The 13,358-nt window shown below is 38.3% G+C and overlaps 1 protein-coding gene across 1 annotated transcript in view; it reads right to left on the bottom strand.

Moving 5' to 3' along the window:
- Positions 1–13,358, bottom strand: part of CIT (citron rho-interacting serine/threonine kinase) — a 97,594-nt gene that overhangs the window by 4,493 nt on the left and 79,743 nt on the right. The window contains exons 35-44 of the mRNA XM_075276527.1: positions 12,448–12,539; positions 12,160–12,264; positions 10,610–10,779; positions 7,781–7,861; positions 7,121–7,256; positions 4,922–5,061; positions 3,055–3,147; positions 2,865–2,973; positions 391–519; positions 214–294 (exon numbers count right to left, since the gene is read on the bottom strand). Coding sequence (XP_075132628.1) covers positions 214–294; positions 391–519; positions 2,865–2,973; positions 3,055–3,147; positions 4,922–5,061; positions 7,121–7,256; positions 7,781–7,861; positions 10,610–10,779; positions 12,160–12,264; positions 12,448–12,539 — 1,136 coding nt within the window. The remainder of the gene's footprint in view (positions 1–213; positions 295–390; positions 520–2,864; positions 2,974–3,054; positions 3,148–4,921; positions 5,062–7,120; positions 7,257–7,780; positions 7,862–10,609; positions 10,780–12,159; positions 12,265–12,447; positions 12,540–13,358) is intronic.

Below are 13,358 nucleotides of genomic sequence, written 5' to 3'. Positions count from 1 at the left end.
AAAATGGAAAACCCGAGGCTTTAAAATTTCTCTGCTGTACTATGTATGGCCTTTTTTATTTATTTATTTTTTACAGACGCTAGGCCATGTGTATCACATGAGTTATTATAATGGGAATCTAGAAAAAGAATCCTACTAAACTCTAAAAAAGAAACAGAAGTGCTTTGCCAGATTACCAACCTAAAGCTGGGAAAATGTTACAAAGAAACCTACCAAAAGCCAGAGGCAGCCGGCTCCATTTTAGGTCATCCGTTCGACTCCGTCTTCCATATGAATCAACAAACACTCCGAATTCTACAAATGAAGATGTACAAACAATGCTGACTCCACTTTAGACTACAAACTGCATAATAAATCTAAAAGAAATTCATATTAAAAGCAGTAAGTTACCATGGAAACAGAGTAGGTATTCTTCCCTCTGTCCTGTGCTGTTCACCTGCATTATAGCAATGGGGAAACTATTGGATGAGGAGGCGAACACAGCAGATGCCAAGGAGTGGTCATTTTTGTCTAGGAATTCTAGAAAAGGGGAAAAAAATTGTTTTCATTGTTAGTGTTCTTTAAGGTATTTCAGCCAGTCGGTTTGTAGTTCATCTAACAGGCGAGCCTGAGATTTTGACATAAATTGATATAGATTTAGCTAACCAACTGCTCAACAATGACTGAAATATAACATCTTACATATGTATCTTAAAATATCTCGCCACAGTTTCTAGAACTGTGGTTTTCAATAAGATGTTCTTATGAATCACTCTCATTTGACATTTTAATAACAGCTTGTTCCCAAATCTTCATCAGCGCCTGACATCTACTAAACACAGTACAAAAAAGAAACCTGACTAGTATGGTCAACCAGGCTACTTTTTTGTAACACTTATAAATGTGCCAATATTTTTACATTTTCTACTATGCTCATTAATATACACGACAACATAAAGAGAAACCAAATAAAGTGTTGCATGTTCTTAGTATAACTGCTGTCTCCATCTGAAACCATTTGAGACCATTATTTGACCTAACACTTACATCCTCTATTATCAGAACCTCCCACGCTCGTATACAAGACTTCTCTCGAGTTGCACCACTTCTCTGGAATGCTCTACCCCGGACAATCAGATTAACTCCCAATTTCTACAATTTCAAGTGCAAACTAAAGACATCTTTTCAGACAGGCCTATCACAATTCCTAATGTAAACCCTTCCGTACCGTCATTAGAATCCATAAAATGAACCCTCCTCTGTTCCAGTTCCCACATTACCCCACATGATATGATGCTGTTTCAGGCTAACTCTATATGTCCAAGCACCATCCACATGTTAAAGGACATGACTGGTGACGGCTCATACAGTTTTATGTTTGTGTAATGACAGTAACCTCTATTATAAAATTGTCTGACCACTGTATAAGCAATGCTCCCTCCGATGCCGCCCCTGCTACCTTTTGTGTCAACCCCTCTACCTCATAGATTGTAAGCTCTTGCGAGCAGGGCCCTCAGTCCCATTGTGTGAAGTGACTATTTCTTTGTAATGTATCTTTATGTCTGTACTTGAACCCTACAAATCGTACAGTACTGCGGAATATGTTGGCGCTATATATAATAATATAATAGTAAATTTTATTTATATAGCGCCAACATATTCCGCAGCGCTGTACAATTTGTAGGGTTCAAGTACAGACAGAAAGATACATTACAAAGAAATAGTCATTTCACACAATGGGACTGAGGGCCCTGCTCGCAAGAGCTTACAATCTATGAGGTAGAGGGGGTGACACAAGAGGTAGCAGGGGCGGTATTGCTTATGCAGAGGCCAGACACTTTTGTAATAGAGGTTACTGTCATTACATAAACATAAGACTTTATGAGCCGTCGACAGTCGTGTCCTGTAACATGTGGATGGAGCTTGGACCTATAAAGTTATCCTGAGATGACATCATATCGTGGGGAAATGTGGGAGCGGGGACAGAGGAGGGTTAAGGATTTACGTTAGGAATTGTGATAGGCCTGTCTGAAAAGATGCGTCTTTAGTTTGCGTTTGAAGCTGTAGAAATTGGGAGTTAATCTGATTGTCCGGGGTAGAGCATTCCAGAGAAGTGGTGCAGCTCGGGAGAAGTCTTGTATACGAGCGTGGGAGGTTCTGATAATAGAGGATGTAAGTGTTAGGTCATTGAGTGAACGGAGTACACGGGTTGGGCGGTAGACAGAGATGAGGGAGGAAATGTATGGAGGTGCGGCATTATGGAGAGCCTTGTGGATGAGAGTGATAACTTTATATTTTATTCTATAATGAATAATAATAAAATAATAATAAAAATAATAATAAAATTTATTATTATTATTTGTCAACAAGGGTCTTTGAAATTTGAGAAGAGATTCCTTCAAGCAGAACAGAAGCAAGACCAGAGACTTTTAGGCTAAAGCCTCACATTGTGGAAAGCCTGCCTTTTTTGTTGCAAATGTTGCTGTGCTTTTTTGAGTCAAGCTAGTAGCGACTACAAAAAGAATGGGAATTATCTAGGAAGCAAAGTATACTTCTTCCTTCTGCTCAATCCAGTCCAAGCTTTGGGTCATTAAAAAAAAAACCCACACCACGCACGAAAATCTGCAACAAATAAAGCAGTTTTTTTACACAGCATGGGGCCTTAGGGTGAATTTAGATGTGTTGGATTTGCACAGATAAAATCTGTAGATGACTAAAGTAAAGTACCAAGCAGTGGATAAGATTTGTACATGGAAAAGCAAGCACAGTTCAGATTGTGAAATCTATTGCATGCTCATTCTACAACAAAATCCACGTGTCTCCCATCGGCATTGTGGATTTTCATTAGGTTGCATCTATAAATTGGTCCCTTTGTCATTTCTCACCCTCCAGAGTGTATTGCTTCATCTCAATCTCATAGAATTTGTTGGTTCCAATAATGACGCTGTAGCCAGTAAAATAGATACAACTGCAGGGCTCCGATGTCTCAATTTCCTAAATAAAAACATAATTAGATGTTTTCGGAGAGAATTGTTACATAATTTAGGGAGAAATCATCAACAAGTAAATACATACCTTTCTAATGCAAAACTTGCTGAGGCTTTCGTTGTATCGTAATATTACAACTTTATTTAGCATGGCAGCACAAATGCATAATCCATTTTCAATCTAGAAAAATAAGAGAGGTAAAAATATCTCAAAAGATTAATTACATTTATAATACTGTTAATTACATTTAGTAAATGGTTAATTATCACTTGGTCATCTAAATAGGAAAAATGCCAGGGGGTTGAGAACTGCACCATATAGTTTTATTATAGTTTTATATATATATATTAAGGGTTTATTTTAGTTTGTATTGCTCTCAGCTGCATGATACTGCCCCATGTGAATGTACCCTAACTAATACGTTTTCTACTGCCCTTCTCTAAAGAAAATACAAAAGTCTTCATGCATCATCTTCGTATCACCCTGGTAGAGCAGCTCATCAAATTCCTGAGGGTCCGTATCATGAAGTCACGGGCACTCTGTATGCACCATATACTCCATGCAATGGTTACAAGTTAGAGTACACCCAAAATACAACATGTGATGGAAATTCCCAGATTTTGTTTCTCATAGATTCTTATAGAACAAAATAGATCCTTAGAATCCTATGAGCATTGTGTTGCAGATCTGTACCAAATAGCATCAAAGCTAAGTACATGAGCCAGTACTCTTCAAGAGATTTCCATTTCAGATATATATGGCATAGCCACCTCTGCGAAACAGAATACAGCATAGAACAGTGATCTACTACCATATATGAAATGTTATTGATGCAGTTTAGCTCACTGTGCTAGATGGTTTCTGTAACTAAAATTCACTTCTATGATAGTTATGGAAACCGCAGATTCTAGAGACGTTTTTGATGCCAGACAGTGGCATAACAGTGTCATGAATTATCCCAATGTATTAATACGCTGTATTATAAGTTATCTAACTTTTCATAAAGTGACTTATAAAATTGCCTGTAGTGCAGAACGGTACGTATCCGGTGTGCGTAAGGGCTCGTTCACATCTGCGGCCCGGCACTCCGTACTTAGGTTTCAGTTTCCTGCCTAAAACACAGGCAGGATACGGAAACCTGCAGGAGGCTCTCTCACCCATTCATTTGAATGGGTGAGAGAGATGTCCGGCCGTGCGCGGCGGTGAGCGTTTTAGGCTCTCCGCCGCGAAACCGGGTTTTATAATCCGGACACAGAGTCAGACATGCAGTACTCTGTGTCCGGATAAAAAAATCCGGTTTCGCGGCGGAGAGCCTAAAACGCTCACCGCCGCGCACGGCCGGACCCGGGCTATGGTTTCCGTCTTCTGGCATGCAGAAGACGGAAACCATAGAACGGAGACCCCAAACGCAGGTGTGAACCCAGCGTAACTGGTATTTCAATGGAGGATGCCCTATTTTTTATATTAGAGGGGGCGAATGTTTGTTTGGACCTCTTTAACAGCAACACCAAAATAAGATTTACATTCTCCAGGCACAGATGTCCATGTATAGATCATTGGAAAGGAAATGCTTCATTTGCAATAACATTTCTAAACTCATTAAAGTAGACACAAGGTACTGAGTTCCATAAATGTAAAAAAGTAGTAAAAAAAAAAAAAAAAAAAAAAAAAAAAAAAGTGTGTGAATATAAGGAAAAATGTAATGAAAACTTTTTTTTTTTTTTCTGTGCCGAGAAAATGAATGCCTTACCAAACAGATCCCTTTAAATTAGAATATCTAATGTTTGTATGCTAGTGCACCAATCCTTCAGTAACAAAGGAGAGGACCTGATGCAAGTCTATAAATCTTTTACTCTACAAATAGTTAGGGTATACCGCCAAGTGTACAATGCAATTTATGTAAAAATAAAATAAAAAAAATAATAATTTGCTGTCCTAGAAAATGGTCACTTACCTTGCCAGCAGCAAATAGATGACAACCTTTAACAGCTTCAAACACAGTGAGAGCGACCTCTGGCTGTGCTGGCAGATGTGCCTGGGCCAGGGACTGCTTTACTTTCTTCACATCAATTAAGCACAATGCACGCTCTTCTCCTACAAACATATACAACACTTTATCCTCATGGAAATCATCTCCTGCTCAATCTTTACCTATAGCACTGACTTATCTTCCATTAGAGGGCTGCTAGTTGCTCACATCACATTTATAGTAACACATTATCTACATTTTATACATCCACTGGTCACCACCTATAATACTATTTATTGTAACTTAGCTGGTAAAGTACTGCCTAGCACAGTTTAACACCCAATACCATTGATAGATAAGTTTCTCCTTACTAAAGAACATTTCTATCAACTCACGCCACCAGCATCTGAAGTTGTCAAACCCCATCAGATTTTTTTCACTATACATAGGCTTTCCTGTCCATTACAACAATCACTTATGCAACTAACAAGAGGCTTGGTCTTTATAGAGCCATGAAGAGTTGGTGCAATGGCTCCTGAACCACTCTATACTGTTTATAGCACCAGTCTTTCTCTTAGGACTCAAGCTGACAGGACTATGGTATGCCCCTTATAAGTTGCTACAGTATATTCCTATGTCCACAAGAATACACACAGCATCCAGAGGACACTGACCTTTATGATGCCTAAGATATTTAAGCAAGTTGATAACATTCTGCTATTTGAAAGGATAAATGCCACTATACATAACACAAGAATACATTTCGATCACACGCCTCATACATTACTTTGGAATGTGGAGTTTACATTAAAGACAACTTTGCTGCTGCAGAAGTAACTCGCTGTTCTTGATCTGTCTTATGATATACCTGCTTCATGTTGTTCATTCCTTGTGACTATTTTACTACATAAATAGAATGGACTTTTTGCTATGGCTGAGTTCATTAGGGTTTAGCGTAGATAAGGTTCTTAAATTTACCTAATCTTTATCTAATTAACTATCAACCTAAAAAAGGCAATTGAGAGGATGTATCCCTACAAATGCACATCATGAGTAATATCTAAATATCAATTACACAAAAAAAAAAAAAACCCACAACAATTCTCGAGTAGTCCTTTTTTAGGGTGTCGCAAAAAAGTCTGTTCAGCCATGTGCCTGTAGGAGCGTCGTGGAAAGCTAAACTAACAAGCAATGCATAAAAGTGGCGGAGAAAGAAAAAAAAACACTTATCCAGAAAAATCATCCAAAAGTGTAGACACACTTTAAATTATACCTAATCTTTTGGATATTTTTTCAGGATAAGCTGTCATGTGTATATACATGAGGAGTAACACTATTTCAGGCCTATTACATGTATTAGGCGTACAAGGAACTTCCAGAGTGCAGAATAGAAAACATCAGTAGACCTTGGCTTCTTCTAGCTTTTCACAGGTTTAAGGGTGGCACTACCTCTTCCACACATCAATTCATCAATCACGATTTCTTCCATGTGGCCATGTATCCCACCATCAGATAGTAACAAGCAGTCCTGCATATGTGTAAAGCGTGGTGCTCAACTCTAATAAATGTTATAAAGATGCAGCCAGAAAAAAAGAAGAAAAAATAGAGGGCACTCACCACATAGCTGGATACTAGTCCTTTATTGCGCCATATTAGAAGCAGCTCCTGGGAGGGAGTAGAATACACATAGGCATCGAGGCAACAGCCGTTTCACGCTACTACTAGCGCTTTCTCAAGCCTAAACATGCATCACAAAAACATACAATCTGTATATAATCCTGCGGATTGTATGTTTTTATAATGCATGATTAAGCTTGAGAAAGCGCTAGTAGTAGCGTGAAGCGGCTGTAGCCTCGATGCCTATGTGTATTCTACTCCCTCCTAAGAGCTGCTTTTAATATGTCGCAATAAAGGACTAGTATCCAGCTATGTGGTGAGTGCCCTCTATTTTTTCTTCTTTTTCTTAACATGTTGAACATTTACACAATTTTTTACTAAACCTAATGCTTTAAAACCACTATGTGTGTTTAATGCACTTCTCATGCTAAGTAGCACAAAAACTCCAATTTTTAAAACCACTCCAATAAAAACATCATTTTTGATCACGAGGCTTGTCAATGTTTATAAGTATCAGTGTTGCCTACATTCCCAAATTAAGTGCATACAACAAATTCATCAAGTTACCTGCTATAAGTAGGAGTTTCTCTAGCTCTTTCACAATATGAACTTGAAACACCGCCCCGACCCCGGGAATGTGAGTGAGAGAATTCTTTAACACATTCAGGGCATAGAGGCCTTCCTCTGCACCGACCAGAACAATCTGTACACAAAGAAAATAAGTCAGTACTACATGATGAATAGAAAATAACAGAATATCCAACTTGCCTCAAGCACAAGGATATGTATATCTCTTATGTATCTCTCTAGGTAGAGCTATATCAATATTAGATAGAGATATATATTTTATAGCATATATATTATATTTACACATCTCCAAACACACATATACATGCCTACATATATGTGTACACGCATACACACACACACACAGTATACATAATAAAGATAGCTATGTTATATACTTTATGACTGTCACATAAATATCTCATACAAGCTCTGTTTTGGGATAATTTATATAAACCATCCAGTAAGTAAATAAGATATAAAACAAAAATCATACAAAAGAAATTTTGGTTAAAAGTAAAAAATGGAGTATAATTTAGGTGTTTCTTACATTTAAGGCTGAGCTACAAGAAAATATCTCCATGTAGTCTAACTTAATAAAGCCATGAGATAATTTGTATGAGTGTAATAGATAATACATGGCTCTGTATCCATGCCTACCTGCTCTGTTAAAGGTATAGTACAATTTATGTCCAGCCGGTCTTCCCCTTCCAGTTTTAAAAGGGAATTTCCAAGCAACTTCTGTGAAGGTGGAGAAAAAACAATAAGTCAGCAGAAGGCTACAATCTAAACTGACATATATACTTTGCCTCTGTAATGCAAACATCATTCAGGAATGAGATTTAAAGAAAAAAAAACTTCCATGCTACTTCCACATTGATATTTAACCAATAGGGTAGGACACAAGTGACAGTGACACAGAAGGAGAGTGAGTAACGCAGCAGCTAGTGTAACAAGAGGTAACAAACACAACAGACTTGTGTCAAGACCATCTGTGTGATAATTACCTTTTCTACAAAACATGTCACCTCCAATATACTCATCCTGATGTCATGAAAAGAGCAACATACAGTTATATACTAAACTTATACAAGGGGCAGCAATCAGAAGCAATCACAGAAATCGAGGCTGTCCATATAGATAAGATATATAGGCTATACAGGAGTGGCACCCAGTAGAAACCATTGTGAGTCTATAGAATATACTGAAGTCAGTCTTTGTGCCACCATTCTATTAGCCATTATAGTCTTATTCAGATGGTTAGTGTCACATGTACGTTTGATGACAGCATGACCTGGCATGTAAAGAAAAAAGGCTTCTAATTAAAAGTCCTTACATGGAAGGAAATGCCAAAGATTAGGGATTTTCAGAAACTGGGCCATGTGTGCTCTACAGAGGGGTTTGGTATTGGAGATCAATCATTTCCTTGACACATACAGTATAAAGTCACATCTGTGTCAGAAGTTTCCTTAAGGCTGACAATAGTGCAGCATGCTCTGCTATTTTGTCCAACAAGATTACAGACATCATAGCAGAAACCTAACACCATTAAAGTCAATGGGTCCATTAGGAACAGTTTATGTGCCCTGTATGATTAATCTGGCACTTCTGGGTGGAAGGGGCCGGATATAGTTAATTTTATTTATTTATTTTCTGTTTCTATAATAAAACAGAAGAACAACAATAACACGAGGTGTGAACATAGCTTAAGAAACTGAATCTGTCTAAAATATTTAAATATTTTTAATCCAAAAGGGCTGAAGATTTATTTTTACGTGTCCAAAGGGTTCAATAATTGGTAATAAAAGGGACAGAACCTGCTTCCATGTAGTATTAATAGTACACATAAGTCAGTATGCTACACATACTCGCACATTACTAATACCACTGGTGCCTTTTTCCAAATAATGGGACCATTTAACATACAACACACAAAGACAGAGCTACTTGAAAACGACAGTATACATTCATGGGTATAGAGACAATAGAGAAACTAACTCCCTATAGAGGCTCAATGGAAAAGCTGATAAAATGTTGAGTAAACAGACTTTTGGCGGTTTCTGCAGCAGAGTCTACAATGGAGAATCTGGCGCTAATGTAAACTTAGCCTTAGCCACTAAAGCAATTTTGCAGTATTAAAGCTGTATTAAAGTCTAAAGCTGTTCAAAACAATCAAGTATTGGGTGAAAATTAGCAATGAACAGTCAATTTATTTGATCTATGATAGACTTGAGAGGAAAAAAAAAAAAAAAAAGAAAAATTAGCTAAATTTAAAAATTTTACCCTATAGTTGCTTGATCTCTGCTTACCCACAGTTCACATCTGCATTTTGGATTCTGTTCGGGAAGTCTGCTTGGGGACCCTGCCCCGAACGGAAACCTATACGCATTAAATAGAGGTTCACTAAGAAACCACACGGACCCTATAGACAATAATGGGTCCATGTGTTTTCCGCTTGGTGTGCGTAAGAATCATGCGGAGACAGAAGTACTGCAAGCACTACTTTTTTCTCCGCATGATATGTGCGGACACCATGTGGAAAACACACAGACCCCATTTTAGTCTATGAGGTGAAGGTGGTTTCTTAGCTAACCGCTTTTTAATGCGTATTCCATTCCCCAAACAGAATACTAAGCGCAAATGTCAACTGGGGCTTACACTCATTCTTTTTCTACCCCTACTGGATAGAATCAGTCCATGGTCATGTGATCGGTCTTGTGCACCTGTGTGTTCATTACATGATCATGTTATATTTTAAGAGCATCATTATCGGGTTATATATAACTTGATTAGATTGATTTGACTTTGATTGAGTTTTATTAGGTTTTATGAAGAAAATTGAAAACAATAGCAATTCTGCCATTGCTTGTTTGCCTCTGGGGGGACCTAACAGGTATACAAGGAACCAGGCAATTGTCATTAAGCCCCTGTCATGGCAACTCATTGGCGTTCCACAAACATGTCACAAGGAAGCCAGTTAGTGTAGCTATCAAACACAAGCAGATGATCAATAGAGTAAACATGTACGTCATAGTGTAGTGACAGCTGTAACATATATTTTTGTCAGGATGCAATAACAATAAGAAAATCTAAAGCAAAGTATTTAGAACATGTATGCAGTGAAATACTAAAATATTGTTCCAATTATAGAATTGGTATTTATTATGTAAATTTCTGTCTTGAGGGGAGCCATTAAATAATGTAAGGCAGTCTGGCTGCTAAATTCATGTTGCAAAATCCTGCCTGAAATGTGAATCAACTTGGCGGAAAATGTCATGGGCAGATCTCCATTGGTAAGTTTCAGTTTAGATGATGAAATATAAACATGACATGAAGGTCCACAATTAACAAAGTAACAAATTAAAAACAAGACAGTAAAACTAAACATCATACACTCTAGAATTTAAGGAAGCCAGTGTCATTTGTTCTAGGTTTTTATTATTAATATTATATTATTATTATTATTATTATATTGATTCTCCTACTTACAGCATCAGCTTCTGCTTTCTCTCTGGACACTCTTCCACCAGCAACTACAGACTCCATGGCATTGACCCAGCGCTGCTTATCAGGGAAACTAGGTGCTAACAAGTAAAGCGTGCGTCCAGGCCAGCAAGTGGTGTGTGGGTGAGACTCCACCTTCATCACGTATGGCACATCTATCAGAGCATTATAACATAGAACAACTGTTAAACTGGAATATGACTAGTTATTACATAGAAAAACATTATTATTTTTTTAAAAATGGAAAAAAAAAAAAAAAAAAAAAAGTTTAGTTCACCTAAGGCTGTAGGTATCTTAGGCCTCATACACACAGCGTAATCTGGACCAGAACATCTAATCAGTACATTGCCTGGATTTAGGGGCTCGAATGTCTCAGTCCCCTGGGCTTCCCGCATGATAATGATCTATGATGCCAGTAGTCCCTACCTAACTGCAGCTCTACTGTCCTACACTATACACAGTACAGGAAAGTGGAACTGCAGATTAGACAAACTACAATTCAAAGGAGTGTTTCCATATTAGACAATCATATATAAGGAAGAAATACCATAAATGTCTGATAGATGCAGACTCTTACCTATCTCCAATACAGGGAGACCCCAGACCCCTGCCCATGTTTTGTAGCTTCACAGAAGTGAATGGAGAGACTCATTCACATGCACGGCCACATTTTCTTCCACTGCCAACTGGGATGTTAGGAGATCTTGATGACCTCAATCTGCAAATAGATGAGGTTCCAGAGGTAGGACCTGCATCTATTGGACATTTGTGGTATATCCTTTACATATGCCATAAATGTCTAATATAGAAACACCTCTTTAGCTATATGAGTCTTAAAGGAGTTATGCCATTAATGACACTTATTCCCTATCCACAGGGGATAAGAGTCTGATCTTTGAAGGCCCAACCGCTGGGTCCACCAGTGATCAAGAGAATGGGTATCGAAAGTCCCCCTAAAGTCTCCTTGTTAATGGAGCGCTATACCGTATGTGTAACTGGTTCTCCATCCACTGCTATGGGGCTGCCAGGTCTGTAATCTCCACAAGTACCCGCAGGTCACACAAGAACACTAGTGCACTTTTAACAAGGAGGTTTTAAGGGAACTTCCAGAATCCTAATCGCTGGGGAATCTGGTGGTCAGGCCCCTAACGATCGGACAATTCTCCCTTATCCTGTGGATAGTGGATACATGTGCTTAGATACACAAATCCCTTTCAGCAGTGTTAACACTAAGCTCCCATGCAATGGAAAAGCAAAAGATTTGAGCATCAACAGATAAGAACAGATTCCAATGTCTTGCAATAGACTCCTTCAGATTTCCATCAAAGTTTGGGTATTTTTTTTTTCCTATGAACTGTGCTATAAACTAAGTTATTTTTTCTACAGTAATCAGCAGAATCCAAGGGAACAAAAAAAAGCAGATGAGAACATAGCAACAGAATTACCACTAAAAGTATCAAAATAGTCATAACGGTAACCAACATAATATGGAAAACACAGGACAGATCTTCTGCAGTTAGATTTTAGTTTCTAACCTGATTTTGCAGTATTTACAAGTTCCGTGGATCCCACAGCTCCATGAACCGTTACATCACCGTCAGGAAGACAAAGCTCAAACTCATCCATAGGTCGCTGACCCCCTGTGGACAATGATCCAAATAAATCAGAAGGGTCAAGCTGAATTATTAGTAGAAATACTAAATAAGCTACACAGGTTGCACCAAATGTAAAGAAACAGACACTTGGTATGAAAAGCAATTAATGCCATTGTATAAGATGAAAAGTTTAGTCTTTAGGAAACAAAAAGGTCAAACTAAGAATACCTTCTTTCACTTCATTATCGTAGATTATTATCTTAGATCCCTCCAGCACAATGTATTTTCTGTCCCAACCTTGTTGCCCACGTTTGTTGTTTCTAAAAATAGGATATATATGTAGACAAAGAAAATGTTTAAATTAAATGGATTTAAAAAAAAAAATAAAATCAGAATTTCCAAATACGTATATAAATTCATCTCAGTAGACAGATGGCAAAGCATATCATTAATGGGTTGTCCAGATAATAATTTATATGATATTATTAACCACTGACTGGCCAAGCAGTATTTCCTGTGTCTGGAGAAGGATGAGGTAGGAGGGACCAACAGGGAACCTGGGCAAACTTGGGTGGATGCGGTATATAACTTTTGCTGAATTTTTAGCATGTTTTACAGCACTCTGGAACCGCTCTTTAGTCTAAGGGTAAGTTCACACGGGTTCTTTTGGACCGGATTTTGACACAGAATCCGCCTCCGAATCCAGTCCAAAAAAATGCTTCACATTGACTTCAGTGGGAGCTGTTCACTTCTTTTTTCTGCAAGTGGGAAGAAACAGAAGAAAAATAAGCGAGCTTCCTTATCTTGCCGCAGATTCTGTGGCTGAATCAGCCGCAGGCGTCCACGATGCGACACTCCCTCCCAACTAGGCCCATTAATTTGGGCCTAATCCGGAGCAGAATGACACGACTGTCGGACAGTCGTGGCTAGCCGTGGGAGGCGTTTTTTTCCCCATGTGAACTTACCCTAAGTATACCAAGCTCATTACAAACTCATACAAGCCTGGTAATGTTAGAGTTTGTAACAATATTACTTAAAGAGGACCTTTCATCAGTTTGGGCACAGGCAGTTCTATATACTGCTGGAAAGCTGACAGTGCGCTGAATTTAGCGCATTATCGGCTTTCCCGATCTATGCCC

Source organism: Leptodactylus fuscus, chromosome 1 (genome assembly GCF_031893055.1).
Source record: "Leptodactylus fuscus isolate aLepFus1 chromosome 1, aLepFus1.hap2, whole genome shotgun sequence".
Classification (NCBI taxonomy): Eukaryota; Metazoa; Chordata; class Amphibia; order Anura; family Leptodactylidae; genus Leptodactylus; species Leptodactylus fuscus.
The sequence above is the reverse complement of the archived record's forward strand: the minus strand, read 5'-3'. Positions and strand labels throughout refer to the sequence as shown.